This window comes from Hirundo rustica, chromosome 24 (assembly GCF_015227805.2).
Source record: "Hirundo rustica isolate bHirRus1 chromosome 24, bHirRus1.pri.v3, whole genome shotgun sequence".
Taxonomy (NCBI): Eukaryota; Metazoa; Chordata; class Aves; order Passeriformes; family Hirundinidae; genus Hirundo; species Hirundo rustica.
In genome coordinates, this window is record NC_053473.1 from 3,368,850 (window position 1) to 3,385,185 (window position 16,336).

The 16,336-nt window shown below is 52.4% G+C and overlaps 1 protein-coding gene across 8 annotated transcripts in view; it reads right to left on the reverse strand.

The window, feature by feature from the left end:
- Positions 1 to 9,660: 9,660 nt before the first annotated feature.
- The window catches only part of ANKS1A (ankyrin repeat and sterile alpha motif domain containing 1A), a 77,008-nt gene continuing 70,332 nt past the window's right edge, over positions 9,661 to 16,336 (reverse strand). For 2 of the 8 annotated variants that reach the window (XM_040085675.1, XM_040085671.1), the window contains 3 exons: positions 15,691 to 15,861; positions 15,201 to 15,299; positions 9,661 to 14,558 (listed from right to left, as the gene is read on the reverse strand). In XM_040085675.1, the coding sequence (XP_039941609.1) occupies positions 14,439 to 14,558; positions 15,201 to 15,299; positions 15,691 to 15,861 (390 nt within the window). In that variant the 3' untranslated portion in view covers positions 9,661 to 14,438. The remainder of the gene's footprint in view (positions 14,559 to 15,200; positions 15,300 to 15,690; positions 15,862 to 16,336) is intronic. The other 6 variants (XM_040085679.1, XM_040085676.1, XM_040085673.1 and 3 more) reach the window with 5 other exon arrangements.

Consider the following 16,336-nt stretch of genomic DNA (forward strand, 5'->3'; position numbering starts at 1 on the left):
CCCCAGCGAGGGCTGTGGTCTACAACTTGGAACAGAATAGACTATTTTTAAAAACCGAGAGGAAAACACAGTATTCCCAGTGACACGCCAACAGCCCAGGCTCACGCGGCTCAGTCGGTCCCCAACACTCGTCCCTCATTTCACCAGCCTACAGCTGAATCTGGATGCCTCCAAGGTGGGTAAAAAAGCACCAGGTCCCACTAAATGACTGCCTGGCACCTTGTGACACCTTTTTTCCAGCGTCGTGGGGCTTCCTAAAACGCTGCCTGCGAAAGCCCTTGTTTGTAATTCCCAGTTTTTAGCAGGAGAAGGTGACACATGCTGAGGTGAAGTGACTTACCCCGGCGTCACCGGGAAGGTCGATGGCAACGCCAGGAATAGCCCCGTTCCCAGTTAACCACTAACCACACTTATCCCAGAATAAGGGTCCCTTTTTCCAGCTGAATTTATAACAGCTTTCCAAGTGACATAAGGTCTTACAGAAATAGGCAGGCTTTTATTCCAGAATAATTACTGGGAGATCGGACTGGAGCGTGTATAATTACACCGGTGTCGCCGCTGCCGGTGAGTCGGACCCTGCGCCGCTGGGAGACGGCTTTTATCTCATCCTACTTTTCCACGAGCACATGTACGTCAGCTGGGAGATCGTCAGGATGTGGGTGGAGAAGGAAGGGGCTTTGGGTAGGAAGGAAAGTGATGTATCGCTCTCTACAGCTCTGTTAATCACATTTCCCATAGAAGACGATAAAAGGTCTTCAGCTACTGAAGTCAAAAGGAGTCTTTTGGGGTGTGCTGGGTCACACCCCAGATGGTGTCAGCAGTGCTCGCTGCATCTGCTTTGAGTCAGGCACAGCTTTGGAGCAGGTGGGTTTTTTTAAGTACATTTTATGTCCCACACTGGTAAAATCGAACCCTGAGTTCAGGTCGAGGCCTGAAACACGTTTCTGACAAAAGCCGTGGGAGCACATCGTAGGAAAACGTCCTTTGAAAGTAACCTCATCATTTATCAGGTGTTGATGTGTTTGTGCATTGGCAAGAACGGTGCCTCCAGGAACAGGGCTCTGGGGGGCTCTGGGGGGCTCTGGGGGGCTGCTCTGCTGCCCACAGCCGTGACAAGGCAGGGGTTAACTGTGACACCACGGGAACTCCAAGACCCAGACACACATGTTTAAAAGTAGCACTTCTCTCCTTAAAATAGTTTATGGATCTTACTTGGGGATAAGTCCAACACCCTGGAGCAGAAGGAGACCTATTAATTCCTGAGTTTTTTCACGCCGTAGTAAAGCAGTGGTTTTATTTGCCCGTCTTGTGTAAGATGTCAGTCATTTTCCCACTTGCATTTCCATCTACAATTTAACAAGGCAGCAGTTTATTTCCAGAAGCCCCGGCCAGACCCCAGCCAACTGCGTCAATATTTTGTTGCTTACACAAATGCCACCATTAAAGTCAATACTGCGTTCCGGGGGAGGCTTTTGCCCTTTCTTTTTTGTTAGCTGATGCGTGTACAGCTCTGGAATTACGGGAGGGCGAGAGCAGCCTCTTGGAGCGCGTACCTGGCGCAGAGGCACGGGCACTCTGCTCAGGGCACTGACCTGACCAAAGGCATTTGCTAATTAATTCATTCTTCCAAGAGACTTAACTGCCTCTTGCCTTTGGAAACCAAGGCAAAACCCGAGCCAAATCCAGAGCCTGTCAGAAAACATGGAGAGACCCTTTATTGACTGCAGAGCACTCCCGAGGAGGGAGCTGGCTGGTGCCAGCCACGGAGCCGACGGGGGCAGGCGTCCAACTCAAACCGGCCGCTCGGATCCTCGGTGCCACTTTTGGGACAGAGGAGAGAGGCAGAGCTGGGCTGTGCCAGGGGCTCCCCACCTTCCTCAGCCTCCTCCTGCAGCAGGGCTTTGGGGTGTCTTTCCTGTGCTGCAGCAGGTCACCACCGACTGACCATGGCCGCTGGCTTGTTTGAGGGATGCTCCTGCAGCCCGCACTGTCTTGTTGCCTTTGGCACGCTCTCCCAAAAACCCTCAGAGGTTTTCTGGTCCAGCATGAGCTCATCCCTCTGCCCCAGCCTCCCTGGGGCTCTCAGGGCACCCCCAGCACCTCCCTGAATCCACACCCACCCACCCCCCCAAAAGCTGGGGGGTTTTAACCCTAAACATGGCTAAAACATCTGCTAAAATCCCAAGGGGAACAAGGAGAACCCAAAAAACAAGCAGCCGGGGAAGCCCTGCAGGATCTCCTTCCTAATTCCTGCATCAGACCACTTTTGCATGAGAACAGAGCAGCCTTAGTGTGTCAACAAGCCCTGAACGCCCGAGGGCAGCTGGAAGTGAGATGACATTATTTTTTTTTTTATTTAAAACGGACTTCTTAACCTACAGGAAAGTAAATGTTCTTCTAGGATGGCCAAGAAAACCACACTGGGATTTTCCAAATGGGCATGACTGACTGTTTATGAGCAGAGGCTTCCAAAGGCAGGAATAAATGGCTTGCTCTCAGCAGGTTTTCCTTTCTATATTTACCCTCACCTGAAATGAACATTATTGCACACTGCAACACTTATTCCCTCTGATCAGGGGAGTGGGTGAAGAACTAACCAGCCGCAACATGTCAAATAAATTGTTAATCTGGTGTTTGCAGGGGGAGGAGGGAGTCCCCTGGGTTTGGGGCAGGCCCCAGGTCCTGCCTACAGCTCCCATCCCAGCTCTGCAGGAATGCTTTGCTCGCCTGCTGCTGCTCCTGGCTGCTGAGAGCTGGAGCTGGGCCCTTCGTGGAGCTGATCCATCGGTCCCCGAGAGGTCCCCAGCCCTGGGGCACCCAAACCATCCTGACCACAGGCAGCTGCTGGAAAGAGGTGGCATCTGGTGCAAAGACCAGACCAAAGCAGCACGAGAAGACTTTTGAAGAGCAAGAAAGTGCTCCCAGATCTCAAGTGAAGGTTCAAGCATTAGGAAAAGCCTCTCCAAAGCACTGGGTGTTGCTGTCCATCTCTAGATTTCACACTGGGTGTTTCTCTGCCTGCTCTCCAGGTGGAAAGTCCCTATGGATGCAAAGGGGTGGTGCCTCCCAGGGACAGGTCCCCTGCAGGCACAAACTGTCCTGCTGATGCACAGCTTGGCCATAAAAGATCTAGAAGGTTCCTTGACAAGGGGCTGGGGGCTGAGCCATTGTGAACCAAACCTCAGCATGAGGCTGGTCACTCAGCTGTAAAATCTCTCCTAATCCCAGCCCTGGGGAAAGGAGAGGACAGGGAGATCACCTGCCTCTCCAGGACGTCGCCCACATCACATGGCTCCCCGGGTCACGTTCACACCCACCACCACCTTCAAATCTGGGCTTGACCTCCAATTTACCTTCAAGTTCACTAACTAATTGTGCCATCCACTCTGGCACGCCAGCCAGAAAAGGGGTTCACATCACCCCAGGAAGAACAGCAGGGATTAATCCTCCATGGTAGTGGGGAAAGCTGATCAGTCATTAGTGTCTGCAGGTGCCAGGGACACTTGGATGTGGGCAGCAGGGATGAAACAGCCTTGTTCTGCTCACAAGGCTTCCACATACTCATGCCAGTCAGGACCTGGCTTTTTTTTTTCCCAGCTCAAGCTTTTCACTTTTGGAAAAGTCTGTCCTTGTCAGAATAGCTGAGCAAACCCTTCCCCAGCCAGCCATTCCAAGAGAATTTGTGTTAATCCAGATTAACGAACATTAAGCAATCTAGATAAAACCGCATTAAGCCAAAAACACCTTTGAACTTTTTTTTTTCTCCTTTGGATCACAATCCCTCCCTGAGCGCTGTGTGTGGTTTGGGCCTCCCTGTACCTTCAGCTTCCCCAGAGCCGAGCTCTCCACCGAGCCACAATTAAGTCAAGTCAGCAAATACAAAGATTATCCAGAGCCAGCAGCACCAGCAGCAGCCCAGTGCTTTGCACAGGGAGCCCAACCCCAATTTTGGGTGTGGAGGTGTCCAGCAAGGTGTGATGGCACGAGAAGCATCTCCCCAGCTCCACGCACAGCTCCCAGTCACAATGCCTGGGCTGTGGCCAGGCTGCCCTTGTGACCACAAACCAAACTCCTCCAAGCCTCAGTTTACCCAGCACCAACCCATCCCCTGAACACAGAGGTGAGATTGGTCTGGAACACCCCAGGACTGGGCACTGCCCTCAGGGGGATGGATGGCACAAGGACAAGGGGTGGTTTGCTCCGAGGGGCTGCTCCCCATAGCTCGGACAAGTCCACTGTGACTGAGGAGACAACAGCCAGCTCATGCACACAGGGTGTCTGACAGGACACGTCATGCACCACCTGAGGAGCAGGGAATTCACAGATACCACGGCTGCTGGTGAAGGATGTGGTGTGTTATGGGCACAAACACACCTTGAATGCCCACGCCAGAGCAGCACCGCAGCAGGCACTCTCTTCTCCAGAGGACTCCCAACCAAGATCAGGGACTACGGCAAACCCGACGCCAAGACACCCTCTCACCTGGACAAGGTGTAAAATACCCCTTCACACGCTGGCTGGGACACTGGGAGCTCTTCAGGATCCAGCTGTCTGCCCACGTATTTGCACCAGCATCCAGCACGGGAACAATCCAAACCTTGTCTGGCGCCCAGGAGCTCCTGCAAAAATAGCTTTCCTGGCGGACTGGGCAGAGGAAAACTCCAGTCTTCCCCTGCTCTCCCCTCCACACCCTCCCAAAACACCTGCTAATGCTTTCTGCCCTCCACCCCCATTGCCTTCCTCCCGTAAGGCCAATTTCCAACAGCCACAGATCCAGCTGCTAGGATCCAAATTCCCTCCCGTTTTGGAAATGAGGGCTGTGACACCACCGGGGCTCTGCCTCTCCTGTAGGGACGGGGTTTGCTCTTTCACAGAGAGCCTTCTGCGGCTGCTCAGCGCTGCAGCTCACAGCTCGGGGCACTGTGCCTCCCTCCCAGGTGATTTGGATCGGGGTACACCAGGAAGTTTGCTTTCACCTCCTCTGTCGGCGCGTGGGCGTGCAAACAGTGACCAGTTTCTCCGCCGGTTCGACTCCTTTAAATGGGGACTTTCATATTCATCAGGCTTGAAAAAACATCGCCATCTTTTAAACAAAAAATCCATTTCCCCTTCCACGGGGAAGGTATTTCTGTTTGCACTGGCAGGCTCTCCCCCTCGCCGTGCCCAGCACGGTCACGACGGTGGGGCTGCAAAAGCCTGGCCGTTCCACAGGTGAGGAAGGTCCAGCCACCGAGCTCTCTCTGCTCCTGCCAGGAAAATGGGAGCCTCCTTGGAAAGCTGAGCCCTCCGCACCAGGCTGGGTTTAATTTCTTAGGGAACTTGCTTCAAGCAGGGCAGAGGAGACCTGCGTGGGCTCTCCACAGCCCCTCATCGACCAGGCAGATCCACAGCCCAAATGGTCTTTTTCCAATGTGATCACCAGGGTTACAAATTTCTGAGGTGATAAAAGGGCAAATTGGAAATCTCCCTGTGGAGTTTGCTGCCTAACAATCCAAGTGCTCACCCTGAAAGACTCAAAATCCCGATTTCCTCTGCTGGGATTTCATCTAGATGGCTTGGCTAAAATAAATGAGATTAATCTAATCAGAGAGATGGATGGAGCTCATTAAAACAGTAGATTAAAAGAACCCACCCAGCCCCATTACCAGTGCTCCTGAGGTCCTCTGCCTTTGTGGCAAATTAAACCACTCAGGAATTAGATTGCTTTGCAGAAATCTGCAGGAAATGCATTAAAAATGCATTCTGCTATTACAATCCTTCATGTCACCAGTCACTTGGGAAAGGAAATTAATGCAGGGCAAATGCATATATATTTAAATACCTACAATTGCCTCCTCTGGGATCAGGATTTATAGGCTGGAAGCAATGGGCCCTGCTCCGAAACAGAGACAGGAGCAAACTGCAGTCCACTCTGGAGCTGTGCTGTTCTACCCTCTATAAATGCTGTTTCCCCATCCTCAGCTTCCTCACACAAAGCTAAGCATCAGAAAAGGGCAGGAGCTGGGTCTGGCACTGCACAAAGCCACACAGCGAGAACTGAGGGAAATTCCTGGGCAGGATTTTGGGCCAGGTGGGTCTCATGATGAGCTTTACTGGTTTTGTTTCTCGTGCCCGGTTGCTTTCCCACTCACAAGCCGTCCCCACGGTTCTGAGCAACCGCTGCATCCCCATCCTCATCCTCATCCCCATCCTCTGTCCCTGCCCTGTTCCGTAATCCCTTGGTGCTGCAGGTGCCAGCCAGCAGCTATCATGGATGCTGAGAAATAAATTAAGAAGGGGAAAAAAAATGCTGGGAGGGAGAAAAAAAGGCAAAATGTTCATTGGCACACAAGGAGCCTCATCCCAGGGTTTGTGGGTTTGCCCTTCGGAAGGTTTAACCCCAGTCCCAGAGAAGTGCCAGAGAGGTTACAGCAGGTGACCGGAGTCAGGCCCTTCCTTCTGGGCCCGCCGGAAAGGAAAATGGACAAACTCAGAGGAATAAGGGAGGAAGAAGGATGCTGCGGCTGCTGCACGGCCAGCAGCGCTCCCTGCAGCTCCCAGGATGGCAGGGCCGGGGTGCGACGGCAGGAATGTGATGGCAGACCCCGGGATAGCCGGGATACGATGGCAGACCCCGGGATGTGATGGCAGACCCCGGGATAGCCGGGATACGATGGCAGACCCCGGGATGTGATGGCAGACCCCGGGCTACTCCCGGGTCTCGCCGCCGCGGCCGCCCCGTCCCTCAGCGCGGCGTCGGGACCCGCCTCACACCGGGACCCGCCTCACACCGGGACCCGCCTCACACCGGGACCCGCCTCACACCGGGGTCAGCCTCACACCGGGGTCAGCCTCACACCGGGGTCAGCCTCACACCGGGACCCGCCTCACACCGGGGTCAGCCTCACACCGGGACCCGCCTCACACCGGCACCCGCCTCACACCGGGACCCGCCTCACACCGGGGCCGTCGCCCCCCTGGCTCCCCCCCTCCGCCCGTAATGGGAGCGCCCCGCCGCGCAGCCTCGGCACGGTGCCTGGCGCAGCCCATTGACGGGCCAGCGGGGCGCCGCACCCCGGTGTTGCGGGGAGTCCCGGCCTGCCGGGCCCGCAGGCGGCTTTGGGGGTGGCCGCGGGACCCCGGGGCCGGGCAGCGGTCGAGGGCAGTGTCCGGTGTTCGTTCGCTTCGTGCCCGCTGTTAATCCAAGGAGGCGTCACTAGGGGTCAGCCCCGCGCCGGGGATCGCGGGGACCGGAGGGAGGCGGGTCCCCTCAGGCCTCAGCCGCCGGCGTGGTTTGTCTGTACACAAACCTGCACGTTTTCGTTTAAAAGCTGCTCAGGAAATGCTTCTAGCCCCCTTTTCCTCTCGAGGCTGTGGTTCGCGTTCCTTCCCTTACTTTGATCCTGCTCTTCTGCAGCCAGCCCTGCACCAGTTCTCTCCTGGAACCGGCTATGGGCAGTCACTGGTGACATTTCCACACTGACTATTCTAACATGAAATTGTCCTTAGAGCGACTTTGGACTGCCAGGGGTCGGCTTCTCCCACACAGGTCTGCATGTGTATAAATATAAATACATATCTATATATTCAGGTTTGGCTCTTCTCTGTCTCGTAGCAAAAAAAAAAATGTGTTAGAATGGGGATGGAGGTGGGTTTGGGTCTGACTGTAAAACTACCAAGAAAATAGGATAGCTCCTGAAATAAGCAAAAAAAAAGTCAGAACCTGTTTTATTTATTCATTGCTTCGTGATTTACTAAGAAGTTGTTAAATCTGATGAGTGTCAGGTATCTGAGTCACTAATATGGAAAGATTTAGAGGCTCCAGCTGTGTAAGCTGTGATTGTGATATGAACAAAGCAGACTGCAGAGGAGCTCTCCTCTGAGGTGCTGGCATCTCAGATGTTCAAGTGACTGACATTCACTGCAGAGACAAACTCTGTTAACAGACTCTGTTAGTCTTCATGAGGACATGGAGGAGCTCCTTTTCTCTGAAAAGTGCTGTGCTCTTTTTTCCCCTCAGCTCAGACAGGGTAAGCGCTGCATTCGATGAACTTCCTCAGCACTCCAAAACAGCTCCACTTCCCAGCATTTATTGCTGTGTAGAACCTTCAATTTCACTGTCTCATCCCAAGGAGATTTTTGGGGTTTTGGACTTGCTGAAGGTCAAGTGACTGGCTTTTTCCTGTGTGAAAGAAACTGGATGTTTGACAAAGAGAAAGCAAGGTGAGTGCACCTGATCCCGGAGTGCTCTCAGGTGCCACACGGTGTCACCTGGGCTCCTGTGCTGGATGCTGCTTTATCTGCATCCCTCCAGAGCCTTCCTGGTTCCTACAGCATCCTCCTGTAAAAGAGCTGTCCCTAATCCAGTCCTGGCTGCCCGAGGAAGCTTCTCTCACAGATTTGTTGGTTGACCAATTATTTTTTGTTTTCATACTTTTCCTCCCTACAGGAAAGTGGATTCATTCCCTCCTCTCAGTCGTTTTAATTTTTCCTGATGGACAATATTCTCAAAAAGATTTCCCAAAGGGCCTTGGGTCCATTCAGGAGGAGCTGCTGGAAGTTGGGTGCAGGCTTGGAAGTACAATCTACAACAGGCAAGAGTTTGGGAATTCTAAGGAAGGTACTTCTCCCAGCTGCAAGTTGAATTTCTGATCACATTCTCCACGTACCAGGCAGGGGTGGAATCCATTCTCCTCCAGTTTCTCAGGTCTTGCCTCAGCTTGTAAAAATCCATCTGACAACTCCACCGCGGCCAGCAGGAGGTGACCCCTGGCACATCAGGATCTGAATAAACCTCTCAGCTAGAAAAAGTAGCGGTCTTTTCCCCTCAAAAACCTGCCACTAGTTGGTGGGGAAGGCAAGGGGCTGTGGAACTCATTGAACTGCAGAGCAGATCAGGTCTTTTTAACTCTGTTCATTCTGCCTGGGGCCTGGAACCTCTGCTGAGGTGTCAGTCCCAGCCAGGGCTGTGCTGTGAGGGATAAAACCTCACGGTGTTTCAAACCATTAAACCAGCTCAGTGTATTTCATGTCAGCCTGAAAACCTGACTCGCCTTGTTATTAGAAATGGAACATACGGTATAAATTTAGCATTCCCTGGTGTATTTAGCATTTCACATCAGTCAGATTTTACTTGACACAAAAATCTGAACTTTAACCTGTATTTAAACGTCTGGATTTCTTGCTCTAATTTTACATACTGAAACGTCCTAGTTCCTGGCGAGCCCCAGGTCTTTGCTGGGTAAATGTTCTGAACCACGGCTGCTCAAATGGGTACTGGTGTCACAGGAATCACTCGCTGCCGTGCTGCAAAAAGGGATTTCAGTGGCTATCCCCTGTACATGACAGCCCCCAGGGACACAGTCCTTGCACATGTACATTAGTGGGGGTAAAAATGAGCTTTTCTAACCCTCCATCACGTGTAGAACACACCCACAATGGCCGCAGACCCTTGGGCTGTCTTTGACACAACATTTGGATGTGATTTTACGCATAAATTACTCTGGCAATAATAATATTCAGTGTTTGGGTCATTATGACTGACTGCAGAAAGAGCAGCTTCAACCAAAGCTCCCAAACCCCCCCAGCCAGTGCCTGCAGGATGAGAACTGCCCTGCTTTGACACAGACCCCCAGCAGAACTTGGGCACAACACTGGGGGCCACACACAATAGCACACACGTGTGTCTAAGGTTGTTTATTAATTCTGCCTGTTTCTAAGTTGTACAATTATGAAAACAACAAAACGACTGCTGGAAGCCCAGGAATATTTACAATCTCGCCTTGTTGTAGTGAGGTCAGTCTATGTTGTTGCACAGATTGGTTATGTTTGGTACCACAAGATGTTTAAAATTCAGACAAATTTGAACAGATTAACAATTGTATATACAGGAAATAAAAGGAAATTCAAGTATCAAAATACAGACAGATTAAATAACATTTGTATTACAAATCAGCCCCACTGCCATACATCACAATTAGCAAAAATGTCCACATTGCAAACTGAACTCGACTGTCTCTGCCCTGTCAGGGAATCCCAGGTTATTCTTCTGTGGGTAAGAAAAATGTCTGAGCTGGGTTGACTTAGCGAGAACAGCACAGGTACTGTTCTTCTGGGGAAAAAAATAAAAAAAAATTAAAGTAATACCAATGTGAGATCTAAAAGGGAGACCTTTACAACACGACAGCGTTGTGAGCGCTGTGCCGGCTCCAAAACATGGATCTGAGCAGAGCCAGGGAAATGCTGCTGGAAACTTCTGAGGTGGGTGGAAGGAGCATTAAAGCATTGGCTCCACCTCAGCTGCACACAGAACGGGACGTGTTCGGGGCTTTTTGGCATCTGCTCTGTGTCTCAGCAGCCTCCTGAAGGTACAGACTTCACTACAGGTACAGCCTGGAAGGTGCTGCATCTTCTCCCTGGGAGGGGGGACAGGTGTGTACCCCAAAAAAGTTGCATAATTTTTTCTAAAAAGAACAATCCCAAAGTCAGCTGAACAGCTAAGATTAGCGCTGTTTATTTTTTTTTTTCTTTGTAAACACAAATTTTAAAAAAAAGGATAAAGCATCTTCAATTTGAAAAAAAAAAAAAAAAATCATCCCCTCCTATAAAAAGAAAGACAAAACTCGGCAACTCTGCCGGCTGTGAGTGAGGGCTCAGCCCACAAACCACAGTCTGTGAAACGCAATCTGTCTTTAAAGAGAGGAACAAAGGCCCAGGGCAGCCCCAGCTCTTGTCGGGCAGGTAATACAGCAGATGCAGTTGGATGCAATGTCATGTTCAGCACCAGAAATTTGGGGCACTTTCCTCCAGATAGCACAAAACCCTGCAGGGAGGAAGAGCCCGAATACTGCACAGCGGGTGGGCGAGGGTGGCGGGGAGACCGGCACAGCCCAGGGTCAGGCTCCAGCACCGAGGCCCTTGAGAGACCCCACCACACCCAACTGCCAAAACTGCTCTGTCCGTGAGGTGAGGAAGGGAGTATCTGGCTAAAGAATGGATCACTAAAGACAACCACAGGTTCACACGTGGGGCTGGAATGGACCACCAGGGTCACCGAGCCCAGTGCCTGAAGATTGGAGTCTTCATCACCACGTCACCTCCAAGCCAACCTCCAAAACAGCTCCCGTGTCAGAAAGGAAAGGTGTCCCTCCTCCCAAGCAGAGGTTCAATTTGCAATCTCACCAAAGACTTGTTGCCAACACACCAAATATTTACACTTACACCAGTATGAATTGCAACATGTGCATAACAAGGAATGTTAGGTTTCCTAAATTCATTGACTTAACCCAAAATCTCCACTCCCCCTTCCCAATCCTTTACAGGTCTGTGCCCTTGGGATTACGGTTCACTTCCCTCCCAGCCTCACTGGTGAGAGACACTAAAGGAAATCCTGACATACAGCAGCAACTGGAGTTAAACAGGAATTACTCGGGCACAGCGTTCCCGTGCGGCAGCAGGTCCCGACGAGATCACGATGGACGCGCTGCGCTACATTTTGCATCTGAAGAATTCAAATCACAAACATTTCGACATCCTCCCCAGAGGGGAACAGTCTGAAAACACATCAGTCACAGCCCAAACCACTGAGAAACGCTCTGTAATTCGGAATAAAAGCAAGCACACAGCACCTCTGAGGTGGTGTCTTTGGGGACACTGGGCTCGGATGGGGCCAAGCCACCCTCAGGCTGATGTGGTTTGTCCTTGGGGATGGACTGTTTCAGTGTAATGCCCAAAATTTAACTCCTTTATTTGTTCATCTTCTGAAACGGTTGCACTAATTAAATAATGAGCTAGTATCAAAAAAGTGCTAAATCACAATTGAATATACTTAAAAAACCCCCAACCCTTCAGGGCATAACTGCATTTAAAAACAAGACAGGTGCACAGAGGCTGGAGCAGGGAGTCGTCCCCGGGAATTCAGTGCGGAAACGGGAAGAAACGGGGTCCTTGCCATAGAAATGTCAAGTATTGCAACAGGACAGTTCGGGGGTAAGGAAGCTTTGTACCATCGGGGATATTGGCCACAGCTGCTCTGGGGTGAAAGATCCTTTGCAGATTCTTTTCCTCAAGTTACTTCCATTTGCTACAAAAAGTGTGGAGTGGCTTGGAGAACGGGATGCAGACTTACCCCACCGGGTTCTCACACGGGAGGAAGCGATCTCCAAGAATTTGGCGTTCTCTCCTGTTCACCCAGAGCTGAAGCAGAGTAAGTACCGTCAGAAATGCGCACACCACGCCCCTGCTAAGACTTTCTATCGTGCTCCTCGCCGGACTGCGGGATTCTCAGTAAATAAAAATTTGTTGAAATTTTTTTTTTTTTTTTTTTTGTCTCACCAAAAAGCTGCAGCACTACATTGAAACCGTGAGCCGGATTTGCTCTGTGTCACTTCGTCAAAAAAGAAACGGGTCGAAAGACGTTTTGTCTCAAACTAGAAAAGGCGACAATCGCTCTCGGCCTCCGAGTCTGGAGTTTTCCTTCGCCAGGAATGGAGAGAGCGGCTTTCCTCGGCAGAGGCTGGGTCCCTTCCCCCCTCTGCTCCGGGAGCCCTCACCGAGCAGCCACGCACCCACTCCGAGGCAGCCACCCGTGCCGGAGGGAGATGATCTTCATGTCAGGAGGCCACTGCGTCCCAGGTCTCTGCCCCGCTACTACATCCCGTGGTAGGAGACGGCTGCCCGGAGCTCAGCTTCGCAGAGGCAAACAGAAAGGAAGATAACGGAATGAATTTCCGAGTCATACAAAAAAAAACGCGTGCTGGGAAAGGCGAGGCCAACGTCCCGGAGATGGAACACGAAAACAGTCAGGGCTACGGACGCAGAGCGGCAGCGGCGCGGTTTGGGAAGGGCTGCCCGTGATCCCCGCTGGGTTTGGTCACCCTCAGAAAGGCACATGGCTCTCGTGACCCGGATTTAGGGGGTGCGGAGGGACCTGCTCTTCCCAGCTGAGAGCAGGGGAAGGTGAAGAGCTCAGACCCGCTGACACTGGGCGGATGTGCGGTGAACACCTACAGGTACAAACTGCTCCGCCACCTGCACCAAGGACTGAGTTTCTCTTAGAGGGACACAGAAATCTTCAGGGCACTCCTACAGCTTGGAAAAGTGCTGATGGAACCCAAACCCAAACTCCTGGAGCACCTCGAGCAATATCCTACTGGCAGGGTGGCACTGCAGGCCCTGGGCAGGGCTGACTGTGTCAGGGGGCTCTGTGGCACAGGAAATGTTATGTACTAGACTGAGCTTTCCTTTTTTTTTTTGAGCTTTCCTTTTTTTTTTTTTTTTTTTTTTTGCTTTAAGACAACATTTTTACTTTTAGTCCTCTCACTGGATTCCCACTAGCTGAGCCCTCAGTCTGAGGTCAGTTTGCCATTAAGTCGCAAATGACTTGGGAGATCAAACTCATTCCTGAGAAAGAGCTAAATAAGGACTTTGAAACATCAGATTTCACCACAGGTGAGGGGAAATGGAAGCTCTGAGACAGCAGCTCCAAAGCCACAGCAAAACTCAAGACAAGCTACTGCTGGGCCCTAACACCAGGGGCAAATAACCCAGGGCTGCTCCCTGACCTCTCCCTGCTGATGCTGCTTGTGGTGTCCAGCTGACAACATCCCCTCCCCAGCCCGGGGCTAACAACAACACGTGCCTTTGGAAGCTTCACTACACCCAGCTCTCATGAGAAGTTCTGGTGAGTGTAAACACAGGGACTATGAGGGGAAGAAAAACCTACAAGGGACTGAAATGCATGCAACCAACCCCTCCCTCATCTCCGAGGGGACAGAGCTCACAGTGGGAACGATCACACCCGGCCCAAACCAACGCTCCCCCACCACCCAGAGCAAGTTCTGTGCTGGGCTTTGAGGAGGAAGACCGCAGGCAAGGGTGGCCGTGAGGAAATGGAAGTGCCCGTGTGTTATTTGCAGAGAGCATCACAGTGGTTAGTGTCGGTTCGACTGGCAGGGAAGGAGAGGTGAGTTCACTGAACAGTACACAGCCGTGGCTCAGTCGGGAAGAGGAGGATCTAGGAGGAGGGAGTGTGTGCACCGTAGAGACAAGAGGTCTCCATCAGTCCAAGGACAAGGTGAGATAGAAAAAAAACAAAAAAAAGCCTGGGGAGTATCACATTGCCCCAGGGATTCACAGTGGCAGAGCGAGGGGGGAAGACGTGAAAACGGTGGGCGGCTTTCTTGGATCCACATCTCCGACTGCCAGCCTGCCCTCTCTGCTCCTCCCGCCTCGGGGCAGCTACAGCGCGTTACCCTTGTTTCCGAGTAAGGAGATTCACAGTGTTCAGCAGCGATCAGGTACAAAAGCCGTTTAAAGTCTACAGTCTCCTAAGTGCTGCTGCCTTGGACGAGGTGCCTACACGGGCTCAGGGCGAGCAGCTGGAGGAAGAGGGAGTTTAGAAGAGCAGACAGATCAGATCGCAAAGGCACGGTTAGACGGGGCGGACGCGGGCGTTTGCTTTAGAAGATAGTGGTCTCATACTTAGTGCTGAGGGTCCTCTTGGAGTCCTGCTTGGGGTCCACGACCCAGGAGACACTGGCATGAGACTGGGAGTCTTGGTCCACTTCAGGGGGATCCAGCTAGAAAATAAGGAGAGAAAGGGCATCTTAGGACACTCCTGCTTCTGGGACAGAACGAGCTGGGGCTCAAAGCAAGGAATACCTGCCTGCCTATTGCCTGTCCCAAAAACGTGCATGTGTGCAAGGGAGCAGCTCTTGCTGGGGAGGCATTTGAGTCCTTCACAGCTAAAACGTGTCTGGCCACGTCAGTCTCAACCCAGCATCCCAAGATGACTCCCTGCATTAGGCTGCGAGTCCCTGTCACCATCAGCGACAGCTTCGCTCGTCTCAAACAAGCATGAAAAACAGAGCTCTACAGAAATGGGACAGAGGGAGACAGCTCCTGGCAGGTGAGCTCCCACGTGATTTACCCTCCTGACCAAGCACGGCTCTTCCCTCTTATCCTGCTAAATCAGGGTGCCACAGGGAAGTTACCACCCCAGCAGGAGCAGCGGGGTTAGTGAGAACTGCCACACTGCATCAGCGAGGGCGGGTGGGAGCGGCAGATCCCCGGGGTACATCCGAACCCCCGGCGTGGGCCAGAACGAGCAGGGGAAGGAACAACAGCGAGGCAGGACACGGGGGCACAGCAGGAGATCTAGGAGGTGAGGGGGAAGCCCGGGTGGGTTGGGAAGGGAGGATGGCAGGAAGAAGGGTAAAGACCTTCGCTCCAGGACTAACAGACTGCAGCGGCAGGTAGGAGGGGCGGTGTGTTGTACAGGTGTGACAGTAACAACAGCGGGTGTCGGGAGGGAGCGGCACCTGAGCAGGGGGAGCAAGCAGAACACAGACAAAAGGAGACATTAAAGGAAGGCAGTGGCTTGTGCAGCAGTCCCTGCTGCTCAGCAGCTCCAGTCTCGGCTGGTTTTGGCTATGGGGAATCCCATACTGCAGCTCACCTACGAATCTCACTGCAGCTCTGCAGGGTTGTGCTGGACCCAGCAGGGCACTAAAGCCCCATCCCACCTGGGCTATTTCCAACTCTGCCTGCCCTCCTACTACCAGGAGAAGACAGACCTGCAGTGCCAGCAGCAGGACGGGCACCTGGACCATGTCTGGGCTCCCCCCACCACCCAGGGGAAGTGTAGGGGTGTGGTGCCCACAAGAACCCCCAGCTCAGCCCAGCAGGTCGCTCCTGCCCGCACCCACGTACCGCGGATTTCCTCATGCCTGCTCGTGGTTTAGGCACCGGTTTGGAAGATTTTGTTTCAATCGTTTCTCCTGCTCCAGCACCCAGAGGCTTTGCTCTCTGGGCTTGCAGGGCGAGCTGGTAGGCGACCTCGAATGCCTGCCCCAACGTGAGGATGATCTCGTACGTCAGGTTCTTTGAGAGAACACAGAGAACACAAAGCTGTCAGATCACCCTGGGCAGTCCCCCTTGTGCTCACAAACTGCTCTGGGGTCACAGACCTTGGCAGAGCTGGTGCCTTCCCATCAGCAGGTCACATCCTGCTGTGTCCCTGGCAAAGCCACTGAGCTCCTGATGTGGGAGAGCCGGGACCACGCTGCCTCCCCCAGAGCACCCTGCCCACCTGTGACACCCCACCAGCAGTTCAGCCGCATAAAAAAAAAGAGCCCCAAAGTCTTGTGCAATTTTGGTTCTGCTCAAGAATAAAAGCAAATCACACTTCTACCTTCCCTGAGTTAAAAGGTTGTTAAATCAGCCCATTATGCTACACGTAATTGAGAGCACGTTAGGGTTTTGTGCACGGCACATTCCCCAGGAGGGAAAGCTCCTGCCCTGCTTTTTTTAGTGCTGGAGACGGCAGTAACAAAGCCAGACAAATCTTCTCTTTGTC